Here is a 14,721-nt window from a genome sequence, read left to right on the forward strand (position 1 = left end):
GGCAAAAGGTGATACAAATTACACGGGGACAGCTCTGGCAGAGGTGCCGGTATGATGTTCCGCCAGAAAAAAAGCCCTGCGGGTAATACTTTTAAGAACTTCTAGCAACATTTTTTTCACTTGGAATGTTTTCTGATTTTACCCATTGTTCCACTTTTAAAATGTGATAAGACATTTGCTTATAACAGTTATTTTGCACTGTAATAAGATATATGCCTACAACAGCTAGCAATAGCAGATCTTTTAAATTGCCTTGTCATATAAGACATCTTAAATACCACCAGAACAGCTCAATAAAACCATTCATTAGGTTTATTACCTAATTCTCATAACTCAGGAAAGAGCCCTGAAACATTCATAAAGTTTCATTGCAGCTGTATGGGCAGAGTCCGCTGATAGAGCGTCTTGTGTTTCCAATTTAGAGATGCTCTGATTATTGCATGTGGCCATCAAGTCACTAATAATTCTCTGACAAGATAAATATCCTGCCATCATCTATTGCTGATTAGCACAAAGTTATTTTCAACTAGTTTGCAAGGAAAAAAAGGAGGAGGAGGAGGAGTGGGGGGAGAGCTGAGAAATGTGCTGTTAAAAGCAGAGGGTGAAAAGTTTCACATCATTGTGGCCTCTGCAGGAGGAGGAAGGAAGAGGACTAGGTGAACCGCTGCAGCTGCTAGCCACTCTGGAAATAGAAAGCATAAACATGGACGAGGATTTGGATAAGGGATTCAAGAAGCACTGTATCCAAGGGAAACATGTGGCCATGATCGTAGGAGCGGTTGTTGTGGTAGGATTAGCTGTAGGGCTCGGGGTAGGTCTCACATATCCAGAGCCATGTAAAAATACCAATGGATGTGATGACACAACAAAGCCTTCTACACCTTCCTCCACCCCTAGCTCAACCTCTCCTACCTCTTCTACCACCACTTCTACCACTGCTCCTTCGACTTCTAAGACTTGTCCAGTTAAGGATGACAGCAGTGGGGACTGGAAGAACTTCCGACTTCCATCACACATCCGACCTTTGCATTATGACCTGGAAATCAAGCCAGAGATGGACAAAGACACCTACACTGGCACAGTGACCATTTGGCTGAAGTTGACCCGCAAAGACAAGAATCTATGGCTGCACATCAGGGAAAACGAGATCTCAGGGCAGCCCAAGCTGAGGGATCACAGTGGGCAAGAGATACAACTCAGTCAATGCTTTGAGTATAGACCACAGGAGTATCTTGTGATGGAGTTCGCACAAGAGTTGCAGCCCAATGCCGATGATGACAAACTGGAGGACACCTACCTTCTGACCCTGCAGTTTTCTGGTCAACTCAATGGTTCTCTGGTGGGGTTCTACAGGACCACATACCAGGAAAATGGCGTGACCAAGTAATGTATTTTTTATATATTGTGTATATTAACAAATTCAGGAAACCTAAAGCTAAAATGGAAATACAAGTTTAGGTGAAGGTACACAGCACTTACACCACCATATAGCAGGGGTAACTATACGCCGGGAAAAGCCTAACGTAAACAGCGTAACTGTATTGCGTCGGCCGGGCGTACGTTCGTGAATTTGCGTATCTAGCTGATTTACATATTTCAACGCGTAAATCAGCGTACACGCCCCTAGTGGCCAGCGTAAATATGCAGTTACGATCCGACGGCGTAAAACTTACGCCTGTCGGATCTAAGGGAAATCTATGCGTAACGGATTCTAAGAATCAGGCGCATAGATACGACGGCGCAACTCAGAGTTACGACGGTGTATCTAGAGATACGCCGTCGTATCTCCTCTGAGAATCTGGCCCTTGGTGTCTTGGTGCATTACTGTAAATTTTGCATGTGCATTCCCTTAGTGCCATGGGGTGTCAATAGGGCCATATTACATTGTTGCGGTGACATTTATTTTCAGTAGCTCACCAAAGCAGTAAGAGAATACATATGTATTGCAACACACTGCCATGCATGGTAACGTACATTTAGGTTTATTGGTAGACTATTCGCTTGAATGGGCTGCCTAAATGCAATGCATGTTGACATGCTTAAATGCGACACACCAGGAGACCAAAGTGTAAAGGGTCTCTATCTCCAGTGCTGCCTGGTCGCTGAACTCCACTCTGATGCTAATATCCTGCTAAAGTTTCTTCTGAGATACTTCTAAGGAAATGGGTGAAAGTCAGCAGACGGAACCACTAAGCACTGCAGTAGATCCAGAAGTACATCTCTCTCAGAAGTTCTGATCTCAGAGGAAACCTCAGCAGAGGATTTCTTATCATCGGAGTGATTTTTTGCAGCAGAAGAGGTAAATATATTCTTTGCAGATATTATTATTATATTCGAGTAAGTGGCTAAGTGATTTTAAGATTTGTCTTGCAGGTCTACTGGAAATTGTAGTTTATCAAAGACCCTGGAGTCAATTAGCTGACCTCTAAATCAAAATTCAGTGGAAAGATGTTTCTGCAAATATAAAAAATTCATCCAGGGGTTAACTACATTCAAATGTCATTAAAATAATGTATGTTGCATGCCAGATGAAGTTTAACAATGAGAACTCCCACAGCCACTATGTTTTTTTTTCGTTTTGGATAGAGTGAGGAAGGGTTAGGATGCCTGAAATTTCATTTTTGCTTTCTGTGTCCCCACCAGGGACATTTACCTTTGCCTCCTGTTCTGAAGACACAACAGGGAGTTAGCGGAAATCTCCTCAACGTGAGGGGATAACTCCTCCATAACAGTCAGAACAGCACAGCATGTCTTTATTAGATTTGCCCTTACCTCCCAGCATAGGTGTGTGCAGCCTATGGCATTCGAGTGTGCACCTCAAAGCTCAATCACTCATGACTTTCTCTGCAGCCTTGAAAATGCATGTGATGTGCTCTGTTCTGGGTGGCTTCCTGTTCATTCACAAATTGAAGCATAATAAACACAGTTTACTATGATCACTTTACTATGTTCACTGTGTTCATTTAGAAAAGGAAGGGGCCAGTAAATGACATATTGATCAGCCTCTTCCCCCACTATTCCATCCTGAAACATCCCCCGCAGCAGGTGGGGGGGGGGGGGAGCCAGCAGCACTGTGGTGGGGGGGGGGGGCACAACACGTAGGCAAGCCCAGGCAGTGGGGAGAATTGGAATCACATAGAGTCATTAGGGTGTTCCGATTCTACGATTTTTCTGATTTAATAATTTCCTTTTCTTTTATTGGTGACCTTGGATTCCAGGATAGAAAGTGTAAGTAAATCTCTTCAAGCAGGACACATGCTGGTGCAGACAGATTTTGTGAAAGTGTCTCATGTGTTCTAAAATTGTTGTAGCATGCGCCAAATTCATGTACCTGTTACCTGTTAGGAGGGGCAGAATGTAACCTGCCCAAGCAAGAAGATGTCCAGAGAAGTTGCAAGCCCTACCCTTTCCCCCTTCGTCAGGAACCTTTCCCTGCCGCTAGTTCTGTCCCTACAAGGCAGAGTACATGTCCCTACTCTACCCACTCGCAAAATGTGCGCCAAGGCTGGGATCCAGGGTGCTAAATAGCGCATCTCATATACGCTACGCCGCCGTAAGTTAGAGAGGCAAGTACAGTATTCACAAAGAACTTGCGTCCTAAGTTACGGTGGCGTAGTGTAAATGGGCCGGCGTAAGCGCGCGTAATTCAAAGTAGGCTGTAGTGGGCGTGTTGTATGGTAATGAATTGTGACCTCACGTAAATGACGCGCCGAACGAACGGCGCATGCGCCGTCCGTGAACGTATCCCAGTGCGCATGCTCAAAATCACGTCGCAAATAGACAATGCTTTCGACGTGAACGTAACCTACGCCCAGCCCCATTCTGAATCGGCTTACGCAAACGACGTAAACGACGTGAAATTCGACGGCTGTCCCGACGTCCATACCTAACATTGGCTGCGCCATCTTTTTGGTGGTTTATCTTTACGCCTGAAAATGCCTTACGTAAACGGCGTATCTTTACTGCGACGGGCGTGCGTACGTTCATGAATAGGCATATCTTGCTGATTTACATATTCTAGGCGTAAATCAGCGTACACGCCCCTAGCGGCCAGCGTAAATAGACAGCAAAGATACGACGGCGTAGGAGACTTACGCCGGTCGTATCTTAGCAACATTTAAGCGTATCTCAGTTTCAGCATACGCTTAAATATACGACGGTGCGGATTCGGAGTTACGATGGCGTATCTACTGATACACCGTCGTAACTGTACCTGAATCCAGCTAATTCATTCCTATATGTGATGGCATTTGAAAACAGTAATTATGACTGACAGAAAACAAAACCAGTTAAAACATGATGTGAGAAGGATTAGAATAAACCAAAGGTGAATTCCAGGATAAGCAAATATTGTCTAAATGCAAGAGTCCTATTTATCCTTATTTGGATTTTGGTTATTTGTGTTTTTTGTGTATTTCTTCCATACATGTGCAATAATTCAGTGTAAAAATGTACCTTTACCTGTGTAGGGGTTTCTTGTAATAAAGACCTTTCACCGCTGCTCTACTTTCTTGTACAGGGTGTCTGGTCTTGTTTCCGCCCCCTACTGTAGTTTTCTGCAGGCAACCTGAACTGGACGGAGCCTAGAGGCCCCTCCCACAACTCTGCCCACTACACAGGCTCTGTATAGCACACTGATGATGTCACTGTTACATTTACAAAGTTAATATCTGGGTTTGTAAAGACGTTTGGTGCACACAAATTGGATTCATATCCTTTGTGGTTATTGAGGAATAGATTTAAAATAACGTTTTTATGCCCACAGTTAAAGTGGTTCTAAAGGCTCAAGGTTTTTTTACCTTCTCTGTGCACCAGCCCTCCAGGCCCCCCTAATACTCACCTGAGCCGCACTATCCACTCCCTCCTCATTGACTACCACTGCTGTCAATCACAGCCAGTGAGCCAATGAGGAGAGAGAGGCGATAGGGCTGAGCTGCGGCTGTGTGTGAATGGACATGCAGAGCATGCTTGGGTACCGCAATTGCAAGCTGCTTGCTCTAGTGGCACTCAGCAGAAGGGAGGAGCCAGGAACACCGGTGGTGACCAGAGAAGAAGAGGATTGGGGCTGCTCTGTGCAACACTGTGTAAGTATAACATGTTTGTTATTTAAAAAAAATGCTTTTTATATCACGTTAAACTTAAGCTTCAGCACTGATATTGAGATAAGAGGCTAACGGTGCACTGTAGAAAACCAGTTTAAAGTATTTCAGTGATTAACTCCATAGGGCGCCACATCCCTGGGTAACAAAGGAAAGACAAATCCACTGGGGGCAGGACATCAAAGGCACTTTGACACAAGTCAATTTAAGTAAATTTTAAATATATGTATTTTATTAGACACACATTGGTAAAAACATTAATACATTTTTTTTTCATGATAATGTTTTTACCAATGTGTGTCTAATAAAAGTACCGTATTTATCGGCGTATACCGCGCACTATTTTGCTCTGAAAATCAGGGCAAAATCGTGGGTGCGCGATATACGCCGATACCCGCTTTCCCGCCATGAGTTTGAATACTGCGCCCGCATATAGCGAGCGCAGTACACTCGTGAATCTTCGGCCAGTCTCGGCGCCTCTCGTACTGACGTCCTGACGTCCTGAGCGTACAGGACGTCAGTGCGAGAGGCGCCCGAGCCTGCCCGAAGATTCACGAGTGTATTGCGCTCGCTATATGCGGGCGCAGTATTCAAAGTCATGGCGGGAAACGAGCGGGAGGACGCCGCCGAAGATGGACGCCGGACCCGCCGAAGATGGACGCCGGACCCGCCGAAGATGGACACCGGACCCGCCGAAGATGGACACCGGACCCGCCGAAGATGGACGCCCGACCCGCCGAAGACGGACCCGCCGAAGAAGACACCCGACGAGGCCGCAGAAGGACGCCGGACCCGACGAGGCCGCAGAAGGACGCCGGACCCGACGAGGCCGCAGATGGACGCCGCGCAAGACATCAAAACTGTAAGTACAAAACAACAAAAAATCTTTTTTTCCCACAGGATTGGGGGCCACTTTGGGGGTGCGCGGTATACGCCAGAGCGCGTTATACCGCGATAAATACGGTACATATATTTTAAATTGACTTCAATTGACAATTGACAAAGTGCCTTTAAAGTCCTGCCCCCAGGCCAGGTAAGTTTACTTTCCTTTACTGTAAAAAATCATTCATTTAAATATGAGCGTGGAATGAAATTAGGGTTCCCAAGTTATCAGATCTGTAATTTATTCTATATCTGGAATTCCAAAACAACAGTACTAGTACAATTTGGACTCCATCATAAAGAACTCTATTATTTTCAAAAGAACAGGAAGACCTGTACCTGTAACCAGTGCAGCACATCGTAATGCACGTTACCTCAGCACAGGTACTTGTGGTTTGGTAAAGAGACTGTCAACGCAGCACACCATAATGCAACGCTGTATCCTGGCCTAGGCCAACAAGGTCCAAGCCTAGGGCAGCACTTTGCAGGGGGGCAGCATGGAAAGAGTCTCCGCCGGCTTGCGATACACTATTAGCGCAGCACCAGTTTTATGGGGCGGACTGGGCTGAGAGGCAAATTAGTCTAGCGCCCCCATAAAGCGGCCGCATTGCTTCCGGTATGCGAGCGGCCGGCATTCCGTAACTGTGAGGGGGGGGGGCACTGCTTTTAATTTTAAATGTCCTATCATTCTGGACCACAAACCTTCCTCACTGTGCTATATGTTTTCTGCTGCACCATTGGCATGGCTATATCTTCTTAGTCCTCTCCATAAAATTATCAGAAATTTGTGCTTAAAGTAGAACTATATGCAACACTTTTTTTTTCATTTTGGATAGAGTAAGGGAGGGTTATAGCCCCAGTCAGTTAATTTTTTACCATCCCTGTCCCATTGCAGAGATTTCCCTTCACTTCCTGCCCCATAGCCAAACAGGAAGTGAAAGGAAACCTATGCAAATTAAGTGAATCCATTGCACCCCCCCCCCACAGGCCCTCAGAACTAGTGTCCCAACTTGAAAATGTCAGGGCGGGTCTTAAACAAAAGGGGTGTGGCCTTGACCGGAAGGGGTGGGTCATATTTAAATTAGGGGGTCATGAGTTTAGTCAGGCCTAGGGCAGCGCAAAACCTAAATACACTACTGCCGTAATGCATGGTACCACAGCACAGGTGTTGCCTCTGTACTTGTGGTATGGGAAAGTGACTGTCAACACAGCGCGCCGTAAAATATGCCATGCATTAATGTGCATCATGGTAATGCATGGTAAAACGCATATCACCCCAGTATGGTAGTGTGAAGCAAGCCTAGCATGCTATCCAGGGACATCTTAATAGCATCATGGGCCCCTGGGCAAAGTAATGCTATGGGGCCCCTACAAGCCTGCCCCAATTTACGCACCTACACTCAAGAATGAAAGTACAATATTTCTACTTTACAGCGTGTCACTTGCCTCGTGTCATGCTGGTAGTTGTAGTCCCCCTGTCATAACATAGGCATGTTGGTAGTTGTAGCCACTCACCCTCTGCTGCTCTCTCTCGATCTCCCAACTTCGGTGATGTTCCCCCTCACAGCATACTCCACCGCTGCCAGCACCTGAGGTTCAGAGACTGTAGGGGGAGTGAGTGAGTGAATTACTTATATAGCGCTACAAATGCGAACTAAATCACCTCAAGGCGCTTGGCATCCATTCTCCTTCTGTTTAACCCTCAGAATCTGGGGGCCTCCGGACTGTCACCAAACTACTCACGCCCATCCTCTTCATCCTGCTGAGCAGCACTGAGATCACTGGACCCTTCATGTCACCAGGTGACCACTGCTCTGTGGTGGGCGGAGTCAGGAGGACGGGCAGGGTACCGCTCTGTGATATAAGGTGAAGGGAGGAGGAGAAAGGTTCCCCACTGTGGTGGGTGGGATCAGGGAAGGCCACTCTGTGGGGGCAAGGTGCTGCTCTGTAATGGGAGGAGCAGGTTTCCCCTCTGTGGTGGGAAGAGTGGTGCTCTGTGTGTGGGGAGACAGTTTGCCTGGCCCGCCCATCCCTCACATTAGAGGCAGAATTTGACAGCTACACTTTGTCTCATTGAAGTTGGCTGTGACCCAGCTGGCTTTCCCAGTACTTATTTCTGTGCCCCTCAAGCGCACCAACTGACACTCCCCCGGCTAATGCTATTTGTCTGGCTTTGATGGGGCCCCAGGTGAATGTGGGGCCCCCGGGCTGTGCCCAGTAGTGCCCACTCAGTAAGACGGCCCTGATGCTATCTGTAAAGGACATATGTAGATTTAATGCCCATTAGATTGTGTTGTGTGTTAAAAATTCCAAACCGTTTCTCATGACTGGCTGGCTGCAGTTACACTTTCTATTTGTTCCAGGTGTCCAAAGCAATTAGCGCTACATTTGGCATCCCTAGCTGCCACTTTTTACTAGCTCTGTTGTGTCATATAAATATTTTCAGCCCTACAGCTACAAAACAACAATGGTTGTTATGAAAAAATTACTTTCCAACAACATCATAACTAAAAGTCATTTTGCAAAAAGCCTGTGATTCATAGAATGAAAACCAGACATGTAGAACAGTGGGAATGATCCATTGACATCTAAGTGCTCAAGCCTGCACAGTTGCTGCTGAGACGCAGCCTCACATTTTATTCCCATTTAGATCTATCTGTCATGCACACTCAGCACAAGTCAGCCATTGCACACACTTCAGTGAATTCAGGTAGGTATTCAGCTGATTTTAATTGAGGGTTCAAACTAAACCCTTGGTCCTTTGGGATATCCGACGAACCGTTTGCCATCGGGAATCCCGGTCGTGTATACAGGGCATTAGACTTAGCAATAGATCAATGAGGCAGTGAGCACTAAAAGATGAATTGGGACTCCCCCGAGCGAGAGACCATTATATTCACTTATTTACCTCCCTTTCCCCTTTTAGCAAGCTTGTTTGCTTCCTTTAATCAGCCCACAATTGGGCAATATGAAATTAATTAAGCCCTTGTTGCTGACATTATGCCTTGTTCGTTGAATGTTATGATGATGTAGACCCAATCTTTGGTCATACTGTACTTGTATCCTTTATTTGAAAAATAAAAATCTATTGAAAAGATGAGTTGGGGGTGGGAGTCTGTGCACTGGCACACTTCTGAACCCTGCACTCTGTACGCAGCACCCACCTGAAACCTGCACTCTGTATGCAGCGCACCCCTGAACCCTGCACTCTGTATGCAGCGCACCCCTGAAGCCTACACTCTGTATGCAGCACACTCCTGAACCCTGCACTCTGTACGCAGCACCCACCTTAAACCTTCACTCTGTATGCAGCGCACCCCTGAACCCTGCACTCTGTATGCAGCACATCCCTGAACCCTGCACTTTGTATGCAGCACACCGCTGAAACCTGCACTCTGTATGCAGCGCACCCATGAACCCTGCACTCTATGCAGAGCACCTCTGAAGCCTGCACTCTGTATGCAGAAAACCCCTGAACTTTGTGTGCAGCTCACCACTAAACTCTGCACTCTGTATGTACTTAGTGCACACAAGACATCACGGCACCTTGCCTTAAAGTGGTTGTAAACCCACTTTTTTGACTTTTAAATACAGGTAAGCCTATAATAAGGCTTACCTGTAGGTAAGGAGAATATCTCCTAAACCTGCACGGTTTAGGAGATATTCCCCTCGCAATGCGCTGCTGATTGCAGCGGCGCATGCGCAGGGGGGATCTACGGCGACAGGACCGGCACCCGCCGGACCTTGCCGAATTTAAATCTCCCACGCGCACGCGCGGGAGTGACGTCATCGCCGCTCCAGCCAATCACAGCGCTGGAGCGGCGATACCCGGAAGACACGCCGAGTCAAGATGATATCTCGCTCGGCGTGGACCAGGTAAGTTCTACACACCTCGGAACGAGGTAAGTATTTCATAATGAGCTAATATGCGGTGCATATTAGCTCATTATGACTTTTGCCTTGCAGGATAAAAAAAATTAAAAAAATTTGATGCAGGTTTACAACCGCTTTAATTCTCCTCTTAAAGCGGACCTTCAGTAATTTTTTCATCTTTCCATCTTTTAAATGTGCCTGTAATAAACAAATAAAATAAAGAATGTTAATATAATATACCCTTCCTATCCATTTACTAATGCTGGCAGCATAAGGATTCAAAATAGTTCATGTTGATTTAGAGAGTTTAGTTTTGTATGTAAAAGCAAAATAACAAATAAAAACATATTTGAAACAACATCTCACCAATATGTGCACATTCCCATATGTTGTTTTTGTTTTTTAAACTCAAGTACAGAAAAATATCAGTTTATCCTGCCTGAAAATAAGTGAGGTCCTTACTCCATGTGCACTGTATCTGTGCTTTACTAAAATACTAACCAGTGTTACCAGTCCTGCCTAGTTCTCTTCTTTGTATTACAACACACCTTAGGGTTGCCACCTTTTCTTCAAGCTAAACCCGAACACTTTCGCGGCACACAGCAATTTTTTTGTAGTACACGCTATAGGATTATAAAATACCTGGGACACCTTTTGGTTTACCCAAAGAGAGGTGTGCTACGGTGAACAGTGGCTGTGGCCAAATTGCATTAACAGTGGGGAGACTTAAAGGGGCCATGGTTAAATAAAACAAAAGCATTAGTGTTACCATAAAATATGATTCGATTAATAAAAGAAATGTCAGTTAAAATATGAAACTAGCCTACCTTAAAAATGGACACTGTTAGACAGTGGGGCAGTGGACGGTGTCAGTGGGGCAGTGGACGTGTCAGTGGGGCAGTGGACAGTGTCAGTGGGGCAGTGGGGCAGTGGACGGTGTCAGTGGGGCAGTGGACGGTGTCAGTGGCGCAGTGGACAGTGTCAGTGGGGGCAGTGGGGCAGTGGACGGTATCAGTGGGGCAGTGGACGGTGTCAGTGGCGCAGTGGACGGTGTCAGTGGCTCAGTGGACGGTGTCAGTGGGGCAGTGGACGGTGTTAGTGGGGCAGTGGACGGTGTCAGTGGGGCAGTGGATGGTGTCAGTGGGGCAGTGGACGGTGTCAGTTGGGCAGTGGACGGTGTCAGTGGGGCAGTGGATGGTGTCAGTAGGGCAGTGGACGGTGTCAGTAGGGCAGTGGACGGTGTCAGTAGGGCAGTGGACGGTGTCAGTAGGGCAGTGTCAGTAGTCAGTGGACAGTGTCAGTAGGGCAGTGGACAGTGTCAGTAGGGCAGTGGACGGTGTCAGTAGGGCAGTGGATGGTGTCAAAAGGGAAGTGGACGGTGTCAGTAGGGCAGTGGACGGTGTCAGTGGGGCAGTGGACGGTGTCAGTGGGGCAGTGGACGGTGTCAGTGGACGGTGTCAGTGGGCCAGTGGACGGTGTCAGTAGGGCAGTGGACAGTGTCAGTAGGGCAGTGGACGGTGTCAATAGGGCAGTGTCAGTAGGGCATGGTGTATATGGATGGTTTATAGGGGGGGAGAGAACTGTATATATGGGGGTGGCTATATATATGGATGGTGTATGGAGGGGAGAACTGTATATATGGGGTAGCTGTATATATGGGGGGGAGAACTGTATATATGGATGGTGTATGGGGGAGAACTGTATATATGGGGTGGCTGTATATATGTATGGGGGGAGAACTGTATATATAGGGGGGGCTGTATATATGGATGGTGTATGGAGGGGAGAACTGTATATATAAGGGGGGGGGGAGAACTGTATATATGTATGGGAGGGCTGTATATATGGATGGTGTATGGAAGGGAGAACTGTATATATGGGGGGGCTGTATATATGGTGGGAGCACTGTATATATGGGGGGGCTGTATATATGGGGGGAGAACGGTATATATGGGGGGAGAACTGTATACATGGATGTGTATGGGGGGAGAACTGTATATATGGGGGGAGAACTGTATATATGGATTTGTATGGGGGGAGAACTGTATATATGGAGGGCTGTATATATGGATGTGTATGGGGGAGAACTGTATATATGGGGGGGCTGTATATATGGGGGGGGAACTGTATATATGGGGGGGGCTGTATATATGGATGTGTATGGGGGGGGACTGTATATATGGGGGGAGAACTGTATATATGGATGTGTATGGGGGAGAACTGTATATATGGGGGGCTGTATATATGGATGTGTATGGGGGGGAGAACTGTATATATAGGGGGCTGTATATATGTATGTGTATGGGGGAGAACTGTATATATGGGGGGGCTGTATATATGGGGGGGGGACTGTATATATGGATGTGTATGGGGGGGAACTGTATATATGGGGGGAGAACTGTATATATGGGGGGGGAGAACTGTATATATGGATGGTGTATGGGGGGGAGAACTATATGGATGGATGGTATATGAGAGGGGGGTGGCAGAACTGTATATATGGTGTATGGTGGGGGGGGGGGAGTGGTGAGGACTGTATGTATAGTGTATGGTGGGGTGGAGAGGGGGGGGTGAAAGTACTGAAATGCTAGCATGGCAAAAACTGACCTTACAAGCTGAGCTCCAGTCTCAGCACGATCTCTGTACACTTTCCAACAGAGCAGCAGGGAATGGGGAAGCGCCTTCAACCCCACCTCCTTGTCCCTTCTGCAGCCAACCAAAAGAGAGTACCCAGGAACATGGAGCCTCTGTGTCCCATCCATCTGCAGCACACAGAGCGGACAGAGGTGCAGTGACAGGGGGGGGGGGATTGTAAATAGAGAGGTGCTCGTAGTTGCATTCAGGCAGTAGGAGAATAAGTCAGGCGGAACAAATTTGAGATGCACACGCCCGTGGCAGCAGTTTCGGGCACAGGCACAGGGAGCCACTGACCGATCTGAATAATGTGCCCGGGTCTCAGGCGGCCAGAGACCCGGGCACATGTTTCAAAACCCGTACTGTCCGGGTGAAACCCGAACGGGTGGCAACCCTAACACACCTCCCCTTGTGTTTTGGAGATTAGGAGAGGGGGAAGTGAGCTGTAGTCCAAATCAGGAATGAGCAGCCTAGGGTGACAACACTGCTTGCCCAAAGATACAGTAGTGAGTAAACTAGGACAGGAAGGGTGTTACTGGCAGGATTATCAGGTTAAAATAATACATCTAAAAGGCTTGTAAGCTTCAATGTATTACATTTGTGTTCTTGGATTTAGATATAGTTTAAAGCAGTGGTTCTCAACCCTGTCATCAAGTACCCACAACAGGCCACGTTTTGGGAATCTCTCTTAAAATCATAAAATAGCTGTTCAAAATACCAAGCCATTGACTCTGATTTAAATAATCTGTGCAAGATAAAGGAAAATCTGCAAACATGGCCTGTTGCAGGTACTTGAGGATAGGGTTGAGGACCACTGGTTTAAAGGACAAGATTATTTTTTGTAAATTTGTCCTTTAAAGTGATTGTTTAACGTGACATGTTATACTTACCTGCTCTGTGCAATGTTTTTGCACAGAGCAGCTCTGATCCTCCTCTTCTAGGGTTCCTGCACTGGCTTTACTGGCTTCTCCTATTCTCAGTGTGCCACCATTGGAAGCCGTTATGGTGGCACAGCTCCTGGCTCGATCCTGAGCCAGGTTGTGCGTGTCTATAGACAGCGTGGCTCGGGCCCGTCCCGCTCCCTCATCACAAGATTTGATTGACAGCAGCAGGAGCCACTGCTATCAATCTGCCCTGTGAAGAAGGAGTGAGCAGAGAGATGTTGTTTTTGGGCACAGCACTGGATAAAGATTGGGCTCAGGTAAGTATAACAGTCGCGGGGGCAATGCAGAGAATGAGTGAGTGAGCGAGTGAGTAACTTGTATAGCGCAGCAAATGTGAACTTAATCGCCTCAAGGCGCTTGCATTAAGAATGCATTAAGATTAAAAAACTTCTGCCTTTAGAACCAGTTTCTAAATTCCTCTCCTCCCTGCCATGTTAGATACTTATCTTCACCCCCCTTCCAGTGATCTTTGTTGTGCAGTCCTGGCCGGTACTGCAAGTTTTTCTGTTAAAAATGTCCATCCATTTGTTTGCTGATTATTCCTTCTTGGTGAGAATCTGGAAATGGCATGTATTGCATTACTTTCAGGTTCTACTGTCACTTTCCCCAGCTGCTCTGGCCAGTGAAGAAGCTAATAAAGTGCAATAGAACAAAAAAATTGTACAAAAAAAAAAAAACATTTATTTATACCTAAGCACTTTACTGTATCACCCCCACAAAAAAATTAAAAATAAAATAAGACTAGGGGCCAGATCCTCAAAGAAGTTACGCTGGCGTATCTATTGATACGCCACGTAACTACTAGTTTGCTCCGGCGTATCTTTGTTTTGCATCCACAAAACAAGATACGCCTGAAGCTGGGCTAGATCCGACTGGAGTACGTCTTAGTACACCGTCGGATCTAAGGTGCATATTTACGCTGGCCGCTAGGTGGCGTTTCCATCGATTTCCGCGTCGAGTATGCAAATTAGCTAGATAAGGCGATCCATGAATGTAATTCCGGCCGGCGCATTTTTTTACGTTGTTTCCGTAAGGCTTTTTTCGGCGTATAGTTACCCCTGCTATATGAGGCGTATCCTATGTTAAGTATGGACGTCGTTCCCGCGTCGAATTTTGAAAATTTGACGTCGTTTGCGTAAGTCGTTCGCGAATAGGGCTTTGCGTAGAATGATGTTCACGTCGTAAGCATTGGCTTGTTGCGGGTTAATTTCGAGCATGCGCACTGTTAAATGCAGGGGGAATGGGGGAAGAGGTGACAGATATAGAACAGAGAGGACATAGTGGACATA

General features: G+C 46.6%; 1 protein-coding gene across 1 annotated transcript in view; it reads left to right on the forward strand.

Annotated features, from left to right (window-relative positions):
- Positions 1–583: 583 nt before the first annotated feature.
- Positions 584–14,721, forward strand: part of LOC120917761 (glutamyl aminopeptidase) — a 97,424-nt gene continuing 83,286 nt past the window's right edge. Inside the window, exon 1 of the mRNA XM_040329274.1 lies at positions 584–1,383. Within this exon, the coding sequence (XP_040185208.1) occupies positions 704–1,383 (680 nt within the window). The 5' untranslated portion in view covers positions 584–703. The remainder of the gene's footprint in view (positions 1,384–14,721) is intronic.

This window comes from Rana temporaria, chromosome 1 (genome assembly GCF_905171775.1).
Source record: "Rana temporaria chromosome 1, aRanTem1.1, whole genome shotgun sequence".
NCBI classification, from domain to species: Eukaryota; Metazoa; Chordata; class Amphibia; order Anura; family Ranidae; genus Rana; species Rana temporaria.